Source organism: Gigantopelta aegis, chromosome 14, assembly GCF_016097555.1.
Source record: "Gigantopelta aegis isolate Gae_Host chromosome 14, Gae_host_genome, whole genome shotgun sequence".
In the NCBI taxonomy this organism is placed as follows: Eukaryota; Metazoa; Mollusca; class Gastropoda; order Neomphalida; family Peltospiridae; genus Gigantopelta; species Gigantopelta aegis.
Window position 1 is genome coordinate 7,321,760 of NC_054712.1, and position 15,311 is coordinate 7,337,070.

The window sequence follows — 15,311 nt, forward strand, 5'->3', positions numbered from 1 at the left end:
GTCAGACCCCTATTTCATGTGAGTTTAATCAGTAAAATAGTGTTATTTGTTCTGCTTGTTATTTTTAAATGTGTTGTGGTTTGAACACATATTTAACTAGGGTCAATGTTGGTATCCATAGTGGATGTTAATATTCCACTTTCAAAATTCAAGTCTGGTCCCGCTTCTCACTGACGATCCATCGTATTTTGTTAAAAAAAAATTGTACAAATGCAAATATCTTTCAGGTTGCTTAGACTTGCTTTCACAGACATCTTATATATAATCCAAATGTTTGGTGAATAGGATGTTTTATTTACATTGGTATTTTCTGATCACTATATCGCAAGAACTATTACAGTAACAGTAACTCTGGACGAAATCTGTCTACACCAGCAATCTGTCTAAAGCGGCATATTTCATCGGTCTCAAGTGAATCTGATTTAGACAGAGTCCACTGTAGTAGGGTTTATTTGTTTTGTTTTTTGTTTACCAGTAGTTAAAACATTCATTCATTCATTCATTCATTCATTCATTCATTCATTCATTCCAGTAGTGAATTTAAAAAAAAACGTTGTCATTCTTTGTATTTTCATTGTATAAAATTTTATTTATCATATACAGTAAAACCTGTCTAAACCAGATCACGCCAGAGACCTAACAGTGTTCGAAATAAGCACTTGTCTGTTTGTCCCGACAAGTGAAAATCTATTCGGACAAGCAAAATGTGCCTCAGTGCCATTTCATTAAAACTGAGCAATCACAAACATCATCTTCGTACTTGAGTAAAACAATCCACTTATTTGGACTTAGTAGATTTCTAGATGTCTTTGTCCGGTGGAATAGTGAAAAATTCTGCTTATTTCTATCACTGCCTAATATCTATCCCATTTAAACTGGATCTGGTGTTAAGAGGGTTGCGTTTTAGAATTTAGATAATTTGAGACCATGAAACTTGGCCAGTTTTGACAAGATTCCAGTTTGTTCAGGGTCCGATTTAGACAGGTTTCACTGTATATATTCATGGCATTGTGTACTTAACATCTCTACTTTTACGAACTATGTATTAAACATATCTGGCATCATGCTAGAGAACTTAAAGGAGATGTTTTTCATATTATTTTCACATGTACATCAGCCATACGGTACATATTTAATATGGTGTTTCTAATACTAAATGGACATGGTTATTGAACTCAAACTCGAATCCATTTATGACTTAATCTGTTCTCAGCATTTAATTTCGAATCCCAGACAGGTGTATTTTTACAATGTACTCCTACTGGTAATGGAAAGACAGCGAGTCAGCTATTTAAGGAGGTCTGAAATGGGGAAGGGGTGGGAATTAAAACACGACAAAGCTTTCTTACCATGTATCAGAGCTTCCTGACAAAAGTGACGCTTATCAGACAATTGACCAATCAGCGACACTTCATCCCCTATCGTTATCAGTTCCACCAATCAGTGGACTTCATATGCTGTTAGTAGTTCCAGTTAAACAAAGACTGGGGCACAAGGCCCCAGCGTGTCATAACCCGTCTCATAAATATAATTAAAAACGTGTTTAATTGACAATTTTCTTGTATAATTACAGTTTCTGTCTTTTTCCATAGAATACATTAAATATTGATATAATGGCATTGTCACATAATGTCAATCTTTTTTAATATCTTCTGCATACACAAACAATGTAGCATTAATATTTAGTGTTTTATATCCATGAAATGGGTCACAATTAATTGCGAACTATAAGTCACATTAATTACATGTATATGTCAAAACTGTGTGGTGCTTAATTGATTTTCAGGTGTATACAATGTATTTATATGTAAATTAGCTGAGGGAGATTTGAACTAAACAGAAAAGAAATGCTTGGCCGAATTAAAAGCATGTGTTTAAGCATTGTGAATGTAAATATGTCAATAAGACATAACCAGGCTTTGTAAGTTTGGCCCACTTTGTATAGGTATAGTAAACAAATTATATACCATAATTAATTCTGATTCTGGCTGTTATGCACCAAAAACATTCAACAGCTTGTTCAGTTTTTGAAAGTTGATTTTCACATTATAGTTAAGTGTAGTTAAGGTAGATCTAAAACAAAAGCACAAAGGAAACATTATATTACCCAATTTTACTTTCAGGAACTTTGTGCATGCACACAAGAAATCTGTCGGCTTGTTCATTTACTCAAAGACTTTTGTGTTTTGTTTTAGTTTTTGTTCTTTACAATCAGCTGACGTACATGTAACTTGTTCATTTACTCAAAGGATTTTGTTACAATTAGCTGAGGTAACTTGTTCATTTACTCAAAGGATTTTATTACAGTTAGCTGACGTAACTTGTTCATTTACTCAAAGGATTTTTATTACAGTTAGCTGACGTAACTTGTTCATTTACTCAAAGGATTTTATTACAGTTAGCTGAGATAACTTGTTCATTTACTCAAAGGATTTTATTACAGTTAGCTGAGATAACTTGTTCATTTACTCAAAGGATTTTACTACAGTTAGCTGAGATAACTTGTTCATTTACTCAAAGATTTTACTACAGTTAGCTGAGATAACTTGTTCATTTACTCAAAGATTTTACTACAGTTAGCTGAGATACCGATAGATACACATCTCAACTTCATTAAAAAATAATACTAATAAAACCATGTATATTAAAAAGATAATGTTACATTTTTCATTTATTTAAATATACTCCAGAGGCAGATCTGGGTTTCTGCGGCCCCCCACCCCCCCCCCCACCCCCACCCCCAAATTTTGCGACAGTTATCATTTTATTATATATTAATTTTCATCCCCCCTCCAAACCTCCTCCAAAGTTCTCTTGGCATTCCGCATCATGTCATTGAGCCCCCCGCCCCCTCCAATAAATTTTCTGGATCCGCCACTGTACTCAAAGATTGTGGTGTCCCTGGTCAGGACCCTGGCCATGCTAGAGACTGAGCCCAGGATGGACATGCCTGAAACTCTAGTGTTATAGGCACATGATAAAAAAAAGTTCACGCTTAAGCTCAAAGGTTGTTGGGGCGTGGGGTTGGTGGGGGGTCTTTTTTTCTTTTAGGTTTTTTTTTTGGGGGGGGGGGGGTCATTATAGTTAGCAGAGGTAGCTTAATTGTTCATTTAGTCAAAGGTGTGTTTACCTTCTTTCTTTTTTTATTATTTTTTATTATAGTAGATAAAAATTTAAGCTCCATTAAAAAGATATTTTTTGCATAAATGTACCTGCAGGAACTGCGCACAAAAGAAGTGGGGCAGCTTGTTCAGCAGCTGAATTCCGTCACTGGGTTGATGCCGCAAGCCCAGATTCTCAAACTTCTGTACGAGAGGGAGGGGGCATTCTTCCGCATCGATGGCCAGACAATCGGTACAAAGCTCGAGTCGATAGTCCTCAAGGCCGGAGAGTTCCGCAACTGGGCTGTCGTCAGGTTGTGTTCAGCGTTACTAGGCAAACTTGTCGACAGTCTGGCTCCCTCGGTGACAGCGGTGCTCGTCAAGGGAAAACAGGTGAATTTAATACATTAAAGTTGAAGCCATTCAAGTATCACTGTACCGCTTGCACAGTTGTTATCAGTTAGTATTTTAAAAAAGGATTTGTTTTGTTTAACAACACCACTAGAAGACATTGATGTATTAATCATCAGCTATTTGATGTCAAACATTTGGTAATTCTGACATATATTTTAAGAGAGGAAACCCGCCACATTTTTCCATTAGTAGCAAGGGATCTTTTATATGCACCATCCCACAGACAGGATAGCACATACCATGGTCTTTGATATACCAGTCGTGGTACACTGTCTGGAATGAGAAACATCAGGCGAGCACTTTATCACTGGGCTACATCGCGCCCCACATCACTAGTTAATGCATGTGACACACTCAATTTTTCTCTCTTAATAATTAAATTTCTGTTACATTCATTACAACGTAACATCATTCCATTGGTTCAGACATAGCAACGGGAGTTTGGTAATTTTTTGATGAACGTAAATGTTGTCAGTGTTATTGTTTATGGATAAAAAATAATTTAAAAAAAATCATTCCCCAACTTATGTGAGAATGGCTTTTTTTTTCCATACCCTGATGAACATAAAAGAAATAACAGACAATCCTTAAAAATTACAAAAATTCTAATGGTAAATGGGAATACTTGTTTGTAATTATAGCTGAAGGTATAAACTTTATGTTTCAAAGCAAAAAAGTAATCAATGTATTTGGCAGAAACCACCATTATTGCAACTATGACACAGCACCTTTACCTCTTCAGATAACGGTGGGGGTGTTTGGTCACGAGGAGGAGGTTCTCGACAAGCCGATCAGCCCGAATGAACTGAAGAACATCATTTACAGCAAGTGTCTGCCATACGACATCAGCCAGTCCGTGCTGCAGCAGGAGCTCATTCTGTGTATCGGCAAACTGATCGCCACCTCCTCGCACCTCTTTGATGGGATCCTCAAAATCAGAATAGGGTCTGTGGTGTTCCTAGATTATAGAATAGCATTATAAATATAAAAATCAGAATAGGGTCTGTGGTGTTCCTAGATTATAGAATAGGATCTGTGGTGTTCCTAGATTATAGAATAGCATTATAAATATGAAAATCAGAATAGGGTTTGTCGTGTTCCTAGATTATAGAATAGAATTATAAATATGAAAATCAGAATAGGGTCTGTGGTGTCCCTAGATCATAGAATAGGATCTGCAATGTTCGTAGATTATAGAATAGGGTGTGTGATGTTCCTAGATTATAGAATAGGGACTGGTATTTGTAGATTATTTTACAGCATTATAAATGTAAAAATCAGAACAGGGTCTGTGGTATTCCTAGATTATAGAATAGGGTATGCAGTGTTCCTAGATTATAGAATAGGGGGTGTGGTGTTCCTAGATTATAGAATAGGGTCTGTGGTGTTCCTAGATTATAGAATAGGGTCTGTGGTGTTCCTAGATTATAGAATAGGGTCTGTGATGTTCCTAGATTATAGAATAGGGTCTGTGGTACTGGTATTTGTAGATTATAGAATAGGGTCTGTGGTATGTATAGATTATAGAATAGGGTCTGCAGTATTCATAGATCATAGAATAGGGTCTGTGGTGTTCCTAGATAATAGAATATGATATGCGTTATACGTAGATTATAGAATAGGGTCTGCGGTACTGGTATTTGTAGATTATGGAATAGGGTCTGTGGTATTTATAGATTATAGAATAGGGTTTGCAGTATTCCTAGATTATAGAATAGGGTCTATGGTATTTGTTGATTATAATACAGCATTATAAATATAAAAATCAGAATAGGGTCTATGATGTTCGTAGATTATATATAGAATATGGTATGCAGTATTTCTATAATCTTATCTCTGACCTATAGCACTTTCCCTCTAGTTCAGGTCCCAAAGGATAAACAAAATCCACTAAAAATAAACAACAGACACATGATGGCTTGGATAAGATACAAGCAAAGTAGAAATATGTTCAGACCATAGCAACGAAAGAGCTGTTATGTGATTGGAACAGGATGCCCAAGACACAATAGAAGATTCAAGCCATCTTATTGGCTGTTGGGATGTTCAGGCCAGTCCATAGGATAAGAGGAAAGGTCATAGATCAGAGGTTAGATTACGTGTTCGTGAAAAGAGAAAACAATCCAAGTTTTCTTCATCAGAATTCTTAAAATCAGAATTGGATTGGCTTAGACATGCAGTAAATATACTGAACAAAATTAATTGAGGGCTAGTAGACGTTTTGGTGATTCATTTGTAGAGTCATATATTTTAGCAAGTTTTGATTGCAAGCTACATCTTAAACATTATGTCAGTGAACTTTAACTGTGATACATGCCAAAATCATGCACACATTAGGGTTTTTTTGTGTCCATTTATGAAAACTAACTTTGTTAAGCATTTGTTCGTAATAATACTTGTTCACTCTAAATTCTTGTTTAAATCATTAAGCTTAAGAACATGTCATAATGTTGTGTACAATGGAAGAAGCTGTAATGAACTTTTTTCCCCTTTTTAAAGGAAAATACCAAATGTATCTACTAGCCCATAATTAATTTTATTGAGTATACAAGTTTTTACTAGTTGGATGGTTGTCCCTACATATATTAGCAGTTTTCTCATGTTCTCATTCATGTGTATCAGTTGACATCTAACTACCACTAATTAACCAATGTGCTGGGGTGTAAGAAACATTCCTTTGTTTTGCTAGGTGGTTCATCCGTGCAATGCAGGTTGAGAACGAGCGCGTGACTGGATCGTCCGACATTCTCAGCTTGTCACCGTACCAGATCAACGAGCTCATGTACGCCGTGCTGACTGTCAACTCTAACGAGGCTCAGTACCGGTGAGATGATTTAATCATTTCTATTTTTCATTTTGGGGGACAGGGGACAGTACGTTGCCCAGTGGTAAAGCACTTGTCTGATGTGTAATCGGTCTAGGATCGATCCCCGTCGGTGGGCCCATTGGGTTATTTGTCATTCTAGCCAGTGCACCACGACTGGTATATCAAAGGCCATGGTATGTGCTATCCTGTCTATGGGATGGTGCACATAAAAGATCACCAAATGTTTGACATCCAAGAACCGATGATTAGTAAATCAATGTGCTCTAGAGGTGTCGTTAAACAAAATAATTTTTTTTTTTTTTTATTATTATTAATTTTCAAAAATTTCTATTTTATATTTCAGGGCTTTAACTAACATGGAGATGGGGGGAAAGGAGAAAAATGGGGAGCTACATTTGTAACCTTATATGAACAGCATCCCATAGCTTAGTATATAGCTCATTTTTAATTTGAATGACATCAGTTCTCTAATAACCTCACTTAGCATCTCTCTATAATAACAAGAAAACTGGAAAACATTCAGTGTAAAATAACAAACAAAATAATTCAACTATGGCTAGGTCCAGGTGATTTTCATGTTAGTTGACAGCCACAAACAAATACTACTTTGTCAGCTCTGCCTCCCAGAGGCTGGGTTAATCAGTCAGTTGGAAAGAAATACTGTAAACGTGGTAAAGAAATGTGTGTGTATAAATTGTGCAACATTTGTGCCAATTAAACCCTAAAGTGTGAACGTTAACACACAGATTGTATTCTAAGTTAGAGTGGCAGTCGTTCAAGAAATTAACTTAGTTTACAATAGAAAAAGTAAATGTTTTAGAAGTTACTAACTTTAATAAATAAAATGAAATGGACAGTAATGCAATTTCTTTTTTTCAACCCTGTTTTTAGAACACCCTTCCAGAAGAGACGGCTTGATGGAGCTTTGAACCGAGTACCCAAGGACTTCTACGACAAAGTTTGGCAGATTCTGGAGAGAACTCCAGGTGGTATCAAAGTGGCAGGCTATCTGCTGCCTCAGGTACTATACGAAATGAGGAACTTTTAAATAATTTAACATTATTATGTGTAAATTTTAAAGTTTGTTCTGTTTAACCACTGGAGCACATTGATTAATTAATGAATTACCAGCTATTGGATGTCAATCAAACATTTGGTAAATCAGAGGAAATCTGCTACATTTTTCCTAATCAAGCAAGGGATCTTTTATATGCACTTTCCCACAGGCAGGAAAGCACATACCACGGTCTTTGTCCATTAATTTTGTGATGTTATCATGTGTAAAATGCAGTGAATTACTTGAAAATAATATTGAATTAATAATGCTTTCTGTCAGTAGTTGAAATAATACTCGGAGTGCTATTTACACTGGTGACGTAACAGGCAAAAGTGCAGGAAATTGTGCAGGGGGTTGGGGAATCTAGACTGTTGCAAGTGAAGTTTCTAGGGTGATTCATGTCATGCTCCCATACAAAGTATATTTTTAAAAATAATAATTGCTTTGAGCAGGTCTTGGGCTTGTCCTCCCCACCCCCCACCCCCCTGCACACACACCTGCAAAATTACTACTACTTGCTCCATGGAATAGTGGTATGGTTTTTGAGAAGAAAAATAAGATTACATAATTAATTAAATATTTCTGTTTTCTTGTTTTTAAAAAAATATAATTTATATCTCCAACTCATGAAGTCTGACAATATTTTTTTTATTATATACATACATGTGTAGCAATGAAATATATAGATCTACGGAAACCATAAAAGTGATATCCGATGAAAAGTCATATTTTCACTGTATTTTAGCTACAGTGAAAATATAGATATCGTATTTACTTTTTTCTTCGTATTTAAGTTTGATGATTACCAATTTGAAAAATTTTAAAATGTGATTTAAACAACTGTACCTATTAAAAGGGGATAGGAAGTGCAATTACGATAAAATATCTAAAACGAATTGAATACAAAGCTAAATAATGATGACACAATGTAGTGTCATTGAGTGTAAGTGTAAGTGTAAGAATTTAACAGCATTCGACTCATTTTGTTTTTGTGGGAGTTTTTGGAGGATTGCTTTGTCAGGTATGTTTGCACAGCAGTATTATTAAATAAATGTTAACAAAGATAATTTTTATTCAGATTTCTTTTTAAAAGTCTATGGTCAAGTAAATTTTCTGGAAAAGTTCCATAGGAAGAAATATATCATGGCGTTACGTGTTTTCGATAGGATAAGCGAAAGATATTACCAAAAAGCGAAAGATATTGTCAAAAATTAGGAAAGATGTATATAATAAATAGACCATTTCATGGTACTTTTTCTGAATACAATTTTTATGTCAACTCGTGATGTGTGAAAACCATATTTTCACCCATTGCTTCGCAATTCATAAAAATATGGTTTTCACACATCACTCATTGACATAAAAATCGTATTCGAAAAAACCTATGAAATAGCCTCTATATATTATTTATTTGTTATATTTTCCATGTCTCCATAGTAGTCATGTTCCCTCCTTTTCTTACCTTTGTTGGACACCCAAGAGTTGTGCTGGGGTGTCATTAAACATTCATTCCTTCCTTTATATTCTTTCCATAGCAACCGACCCTGTCTGACATGACAATGTATGAACTGAACTTCTCACTGCTGGTGGAGCAGATGTTGAGTAAGATCGTAGAACCGGCTTACAGACAGATCATGGTTGAGGTCAGTTCAAAAAACCTTCGACTTTTTTTGTCTTTTAAGGTGCATAGCACTCTAAAAAAATTGTACCATACCTGTTTTTGGTCTAAGTTTGTAGTTTGTAAATGCATTTTAAAACTAGTTTTGTGGTTTGCATTTTGTGAACAAATGACAGGTTTGAACGATGTAGTCCTATAATATTTGTTGGTAATATTTTGCCAATTAGTTGAAATAAATAAGTAATATTTATTTCATTTCACTATTGGAGGTCCTTTTTCAATTAGACATACACACCCTATTGTTTTCCCGACATATTTTGTATTAAACTTAAAAAAAATAACATAATGGACTACTTTGTGGGGTGGGGGGGAGGCTATTATATAAAAATTCTCTCCTCAAATGAGAATTTCTAAGACCTTGTTTGCTTGTTATTGGGAAATCTCATGTATCCAGTTTTCAAACCGTTTTGGGAGTATAAATTTGTAATACATGTATATACTAGTGTTTAGTTTGTCAATTTTTTTATTATGTTGCCAAAGATTTCCAAACTATGATTTGCTTTATTTTATTACATTGTGTATGACTTGAGTGTAGTAGCTGTGTTCGTTGTTTCAGACATTCATGGTGGTATCAACTATTCTCGAAAGGAATCCAGAGTTAACGTTTCAGAAAACTGTCAATATGGACAAGGTAATTTAATACTGCATCGTGTTGAACATACATGTACATGTAGGTCAGTGGTGAAACATTCACCCGGCAGTGGTTCCAGTGGGCTATTTTTGGTTTCAGCCAGTGCTCCACAACTGGTATAACAAAGGCCTTCGTATATACTATTATGTCTGTGGGATGATGCATATTAACATTATTGCTGCTAATCAAATCATTATCTGTGTGGTCCTTAACCATATGTCCGACATCATATAACCGTAAATAAAAATGTATTGAGTGCATTGTTAAATGAAACCTTTTTTTTCTTTGATACTGTATGGTCATTGCTAAAGGTTGAAACTGGGCAGTTAAGCTCATCTAGTTAAGCGGTATTCATCTCGGCATAGCCTCAACAAATGCCAGTTAACAGAGGCTTGATTAACTCTTTTCCTCCATTCTCAACTACAGCTGAGATGCCCAAAACTAACGTAAAAACCCATTCTCAACCGCAGTCGAGACGTGATCGGTCTTTATAAACACAGCTGTCTACATTCACAGGAGTTATCTATCTTGATTTTGTGAATGCTGGAACATAGTAGAATGACAGTCAAACACGTTGAGTGTATTTTATTGACTGGCATTCGTATTTAAGTTGTTATTGCAATATCGAAAAAAGACACACAAAAAAAAGTCTAATTTTTTTTAAACATTACTGATGACGTAACGCACACATGGGTTCAGTTTCTTGCTATGTGTAAAATATTCCTTTTAAAACATGTTGGACATTATTATTCAATGAAAATTGAAGATTTGTAAAGGATATATTCACCGAAAATAACTGATAATACAGACTCTGAAGTAGATGATAGATGGCATTACTCGTCATCGATTGAAAGTGAAAATAAACTTTGTGAAAGCATCATAAACAATGACGTCATATGGATCATGATTGTAGGGTTTTAAAAAATATATTTTTAGAATATTAATTAAGTTCTTATGTCTATTTTATTTGTGTAATTAGACTCACTAAGATGTTCTCTAAAATATTACAACACATCAAGAAATGTTTTCTTACAATTTGTGGTTGAAAAATGTAGGTTCAAAATTACATATTTCACATTGGAAACTTGAGTCAGTGACGACGTTTTTTGTTTGTAAAGCTGGATACGGATAACAGTTAAAAACATTTGTCATGAATTATCTATTTATATCATTATTTGGTACCCAATAGCCAATGTATTGTTCATGCTGGGGTATTGCTAAGCATTCATTCTTTCCTTTTTCTCGTCCCAGCTAGTCCAACACAACTGGTATATCTAAAAATATTTCATTCATTAATTTTGTACAAATAATTGATGCATATTAACCGGGTTAATTAATATAATATAAAATGGGTTTATGACATGTATATTATAGATAAGTTTTAACTGTATTTGTACCATTGTATTTTTCATGCTGGGGTATTGTTAACCATCCATTCGTTCACTTTTGAATACATAAATGATAAATATTAACTGGGTTAATAAAGCAAAATATCAAATGGGTTTATGACATGGATATTATGGATAAGTTCTATGATAAATGTATTTATGCCATTGTTTGACACCTAATAGCCGATCTATTTTTTGTTCAGCATTTGTTCGTTCATTGTTTTTTGCCAGATAATTGAGGAAGCATTTGAAGACTACCAGCAGGACCTGAGTCGACTGGAGGAGTATGAGAAGCAGGATGACAAGAGCGGCTTCTTCAACACGCCGCCGCACGTGAAGCACGGCACGACCAGCTACATCGCCAAGTCCATCATCAAACAGCTGCTCGACGGCGAACTCCGCGTCTTCTCAGACGACACATGTCAGATTTGTTGATCGAGGCGACTTGTTAACGATGACACGTGTCACATTTGTTGATCAAGGCGACTCGTTAACGATGACATGTGTCACATTTGTTGATCAGGGTGACTCGTTAATGATGACACATGTCACATTTGTTGATCAGGGTGACTCGTTAACGATGACATGTGTTACATTTCGTGATCGGAGCAACTCATTAACAATGATAGGTGTCACATTTCATGATCGAGTCACATTTCGTGATCGTTGATGATGACATGTGTTACATTTGGTGAATGGTGGTGACTCGTTAACAATGACACGTGTCAAATTTTTTGATTGTGTCACATTTTGTGATTGGGGCAGCTTGTTAACAACGACACATGTCACATTTCATGATCAAGACCACTCATTAACGACACAACACGCGTCACTGTTTTTGTCATCAGGGTTGCTCGTTAATGACGTGTGTCGCTGGTTTATTATATTGGCTAATTATGGCCTGATGCCAGTACTGGCCCCATGCGTTTAAAAACTTTTAGAATCTAGATATAAGACTCTTAATAGAGTCTGAGACTTTTAACGTCATCAGGCGCCTGTGTGCAAGAAATTTTGTAGCCAGCAATGTTTTTAGAGGGTTCGTGTCATGATCCCCTGGAAAATACATTTTAAAAATTTATTGCATCAGGAGGGGTTGACTGTTAAGTTTTACGAGCACGGACTCGGGACCCGAGTAGGTGTGACTGTGTGGTGTTTCAGTGTCTGTCGAGTTGTATTTGGTAGAGCGAGTTGGATTGTGTTGAAAAAAAAAGCACTGGTGATGTGTACAGCACTTTAATGAATGGAGTGAAATATTGTTAGTCTGGACAGTATGGGTCAGACTCTAGAGAACTTGTGAGGGCATGAACCCCCCCCCCCCCCCCCCCCCCCCTTCCCCATACACACCATCCAATTTGAGGACATAAAAAAAGAATTCTTGTCCAACCACAAATTTGAGCACCACAGAATAGATTTTCTTGTCCTGCTATGTATAAAATAACCTAAATAGCTAAAAAGTGTCATTGCTGTTTTGTTTTCCGAATGCTAGTAAATTGTATTCAGAGATGTACCTGGGGATCATCCTTCTACACATCCCTCAACTGGTTGTCTTTACACCCGACCCAGCACTTTAAATATCATCCCTAGACTTTGACTTAGAGTATTTTTACATGCCCCTATACCACAAAGGTTTCAGGCATGTCCATCCCGGGTCCGGTCTCAGGGTAGCCAGTGATCTGACCCGGGACAGAAACAGTAGGGACGATTTTGAATATTTTTTACACTAAAGGCAAAATGGGACATTACTAAAAAAAAATTATATAAAATTTAGAAAGCGCAATCTAAAATAATATACTATATTAAATTCCTATTTCTTAATATACTATTTAATTAGTTTATAATATGCACTATTTTTGATTGGGCATTTCTAAAATTTACCTAACCTATTAAGATAATTATAAATATAAATTAGCCCTACATCCCTAGAGGCTTGTTTCTTTTTCTTGAAAAAGTGGCTACCAGTACATTATATAAAATATCCTTACCATGTAAGTATCCTTCAAGAGTTGTCTCCCTTGGTCATCTCACCACTTCGATGTCAAGCACCAAACCACAAGATTTTGTCAATCATGAATTCAAGGTTGGTGAGGCAATTCTGAATTTGTGCTGACCATGTATGTCATATTTTGTGATCAGGGTCTGTTAAAAGTTTTTACAAAGTCAAGTCAAGTCTTGTGACAAAGTCATATTGCATGACATGTCAATCCAAGTCTGTGAGTGTGAGGCAATTACATGTGATTTAGTAGACAACCGATTCGGACTCTCCTGTAATGTGACAAGTCACAAAAACCAAAACAAAAAGAATGTGGTATTTTATTTATCTGATTTTCACATCCACTATGTGACTGCTTTCAGATTTTAGATTTTTATTTTTAATATAGTTTATTCATTGGCTGAATATTCAGTGATTTATTGACATATAGCTGACTTTAATTGTCTACATGTTAGGTAATATATATTCTGAATGTGAATGCTCACACCAGCTTAGAGTGATGTACATAATTATATGATTTCAGTTGATGTACTTACAACATTTTTCAATTTTCATTGGCTGTTATTGCAATTGAACTATGAACCTCATTTTAAAATATGTCTGTAAAGCATTTGCAGACAAAAAAAACCCAAAAGGAATATTTGTTTAACCACACCTAAAGATATTTTTAATTTTGACTATTTGCCACACAAGTTACTCCTATCTTTCCGATACAGGATAGTACATACCATGGCCTTTAATTTACCATTTGTAGACAACTGGTTGGACCTCGGGTAAAACATGGGTCCATTGAGGGCCATCAATTCTAATACCCATTATACTACAGGCTCTGTCACTGCCAAGCCTAGTAGCAGACAAATCAAAATGGAAGAAAAGAGTTATATGAAATTAATGTAACCCAGGCCATTGCACCATCTCTGTTTGAGAATGCCACAGTATTTTACTGTCAGCACCAAAACTATGCATGGAATGCTGCTGAAATACTGAGGTCTATTAATGGGATACTCCATCAAATATTATGCACATTCTACTGGCATGCTCATCAGAAATGGAGGAGTGAACGAAAACGGTGATACGACAATCTATATATGTCACAGTATTAAAATGTTTCTCAGCATAATTGCTTTAATTGTCATACATGTATGTCACATTGACTCTGAATGACTATGTTTGATATTAACTCTGATATAGTGTTGCACTAACCCTATGTTTGGCTCTAACTCTAATATGATGTCATATTGACCATGGTATGACCTAGTCTTGTCTTCAAGTCCGATATAGTGTCATGTTGACCATGGTATGACCCTAGTCTTGTCTTCAAGTCAGATATTGTGTCATATTGACCCTGAATGACCTATATATTTACAGAGTTAGTAGTTGTACTTACTATTGCATTTTTTTACATTTAATGTGTAATAGTGAAAAAAAATTACAGTGGAAATCTCAAAATAATTACCTATTGTGTATTATTATTATTATTATTTATATACAAATGGGCTGTAGCTCAGGTTGGTCATGGCAGGTTCAGATTTAATATTTATCTGTAAGATTACAAATATTTATATATGTATTTAGATTGTCACACATGTGACCTGACAAACCTGTTGCTGTGTTGGAACATTTTAACAGAAACTTTAATAATGAAATCTGTGTTGCTAATAACCAATTTTGTTATTGTTATTGATATGCTGTATTTAATGAGGGTTTTTTTGTGAAGTGGGTTTTTTTTTTAATATTCTGTTGTTTGAAGTTCTGGAGCCAAGTTTACCAAATGTTGTAAGGTCGATGACAGTCACGTTTCACACCCTTGTTTTGGCTTCGTACACAATAAATAAAACATATCCATGGTAATTTTTCAATTCAATATACATGTATTTGACAAAAGGTACTTTTTATTTCTTTCATCTTTTAAAACTTTAACTTAATATTTTGTCCAAAATTATGAAAAATAAAAACATACCAACCTGTAAACAGCATTGTCTGTTTGTTATAGAATTTTGACATGGTTATTGCTGTCATATGTTTGGCATCTATTTCAAGCAAAAAATTATGGAATATGAATAATGGTAAAGTTGAATGAAAATTATGTTTGTATATTTGAAACTTGCTATAAGTATAAGAATTGTTTTTTTAATTGTGGATATATGGTAGTCTATTTTTGAACATAAGCATAACTTTACTACAAAAAAACAAAACATTATTGTTATAGTTACAAAAAGATCAAA

At 35.0% G+C, this 15,311-nt stretch overlaps 1 protein-coding gene across 2 annotated transcripts in view; it reads left to right on the plus strand.

The window, feature by feature from the left end:
• Positions 1–14,990, plus strand: part of LOC121388167 (phosphorylase b kinase regulatory subunit beta-like) — a 47,431-nt gene extending 32,441 nt beyond the window's left edge. For both annotated transcript variants that reach the window (XM_041519405.1, XM_041519406.1), the window contains 7 exons: positions 3,219–3,494; positions 4,258–4,460; positions 6,205–6,339; positions 7,234–7,363; positions 8,935–9,042; positions 9,634–9,708; positions 11,328–14,990. In XM_041519405.1, coding sequence (XP_041375339.1) covers positions 3,219–3,494; positions 4,258–4,460; positions 6,205–6,339; positions 7,234–7,363; positions 8,935–9,042; positions 9,634–9,708; positions 11,328–11,531 — 1,131 coding nt within the window. In that variant the 3' untranslated portion in view covers positions 11,532–14,990. The remainder of the gene's footprint in view (positions 1–3,218; positions 3,495–4,257; positions 4,461–6,204; positions 6,340–7,233; positions 7,364–8,934; positions 9,043–9,633; positions 9,709–11,327) is intronic.
• The last annotated feature ends 321 nt before the right edge of the window (positions 14,991–15,311 follow it).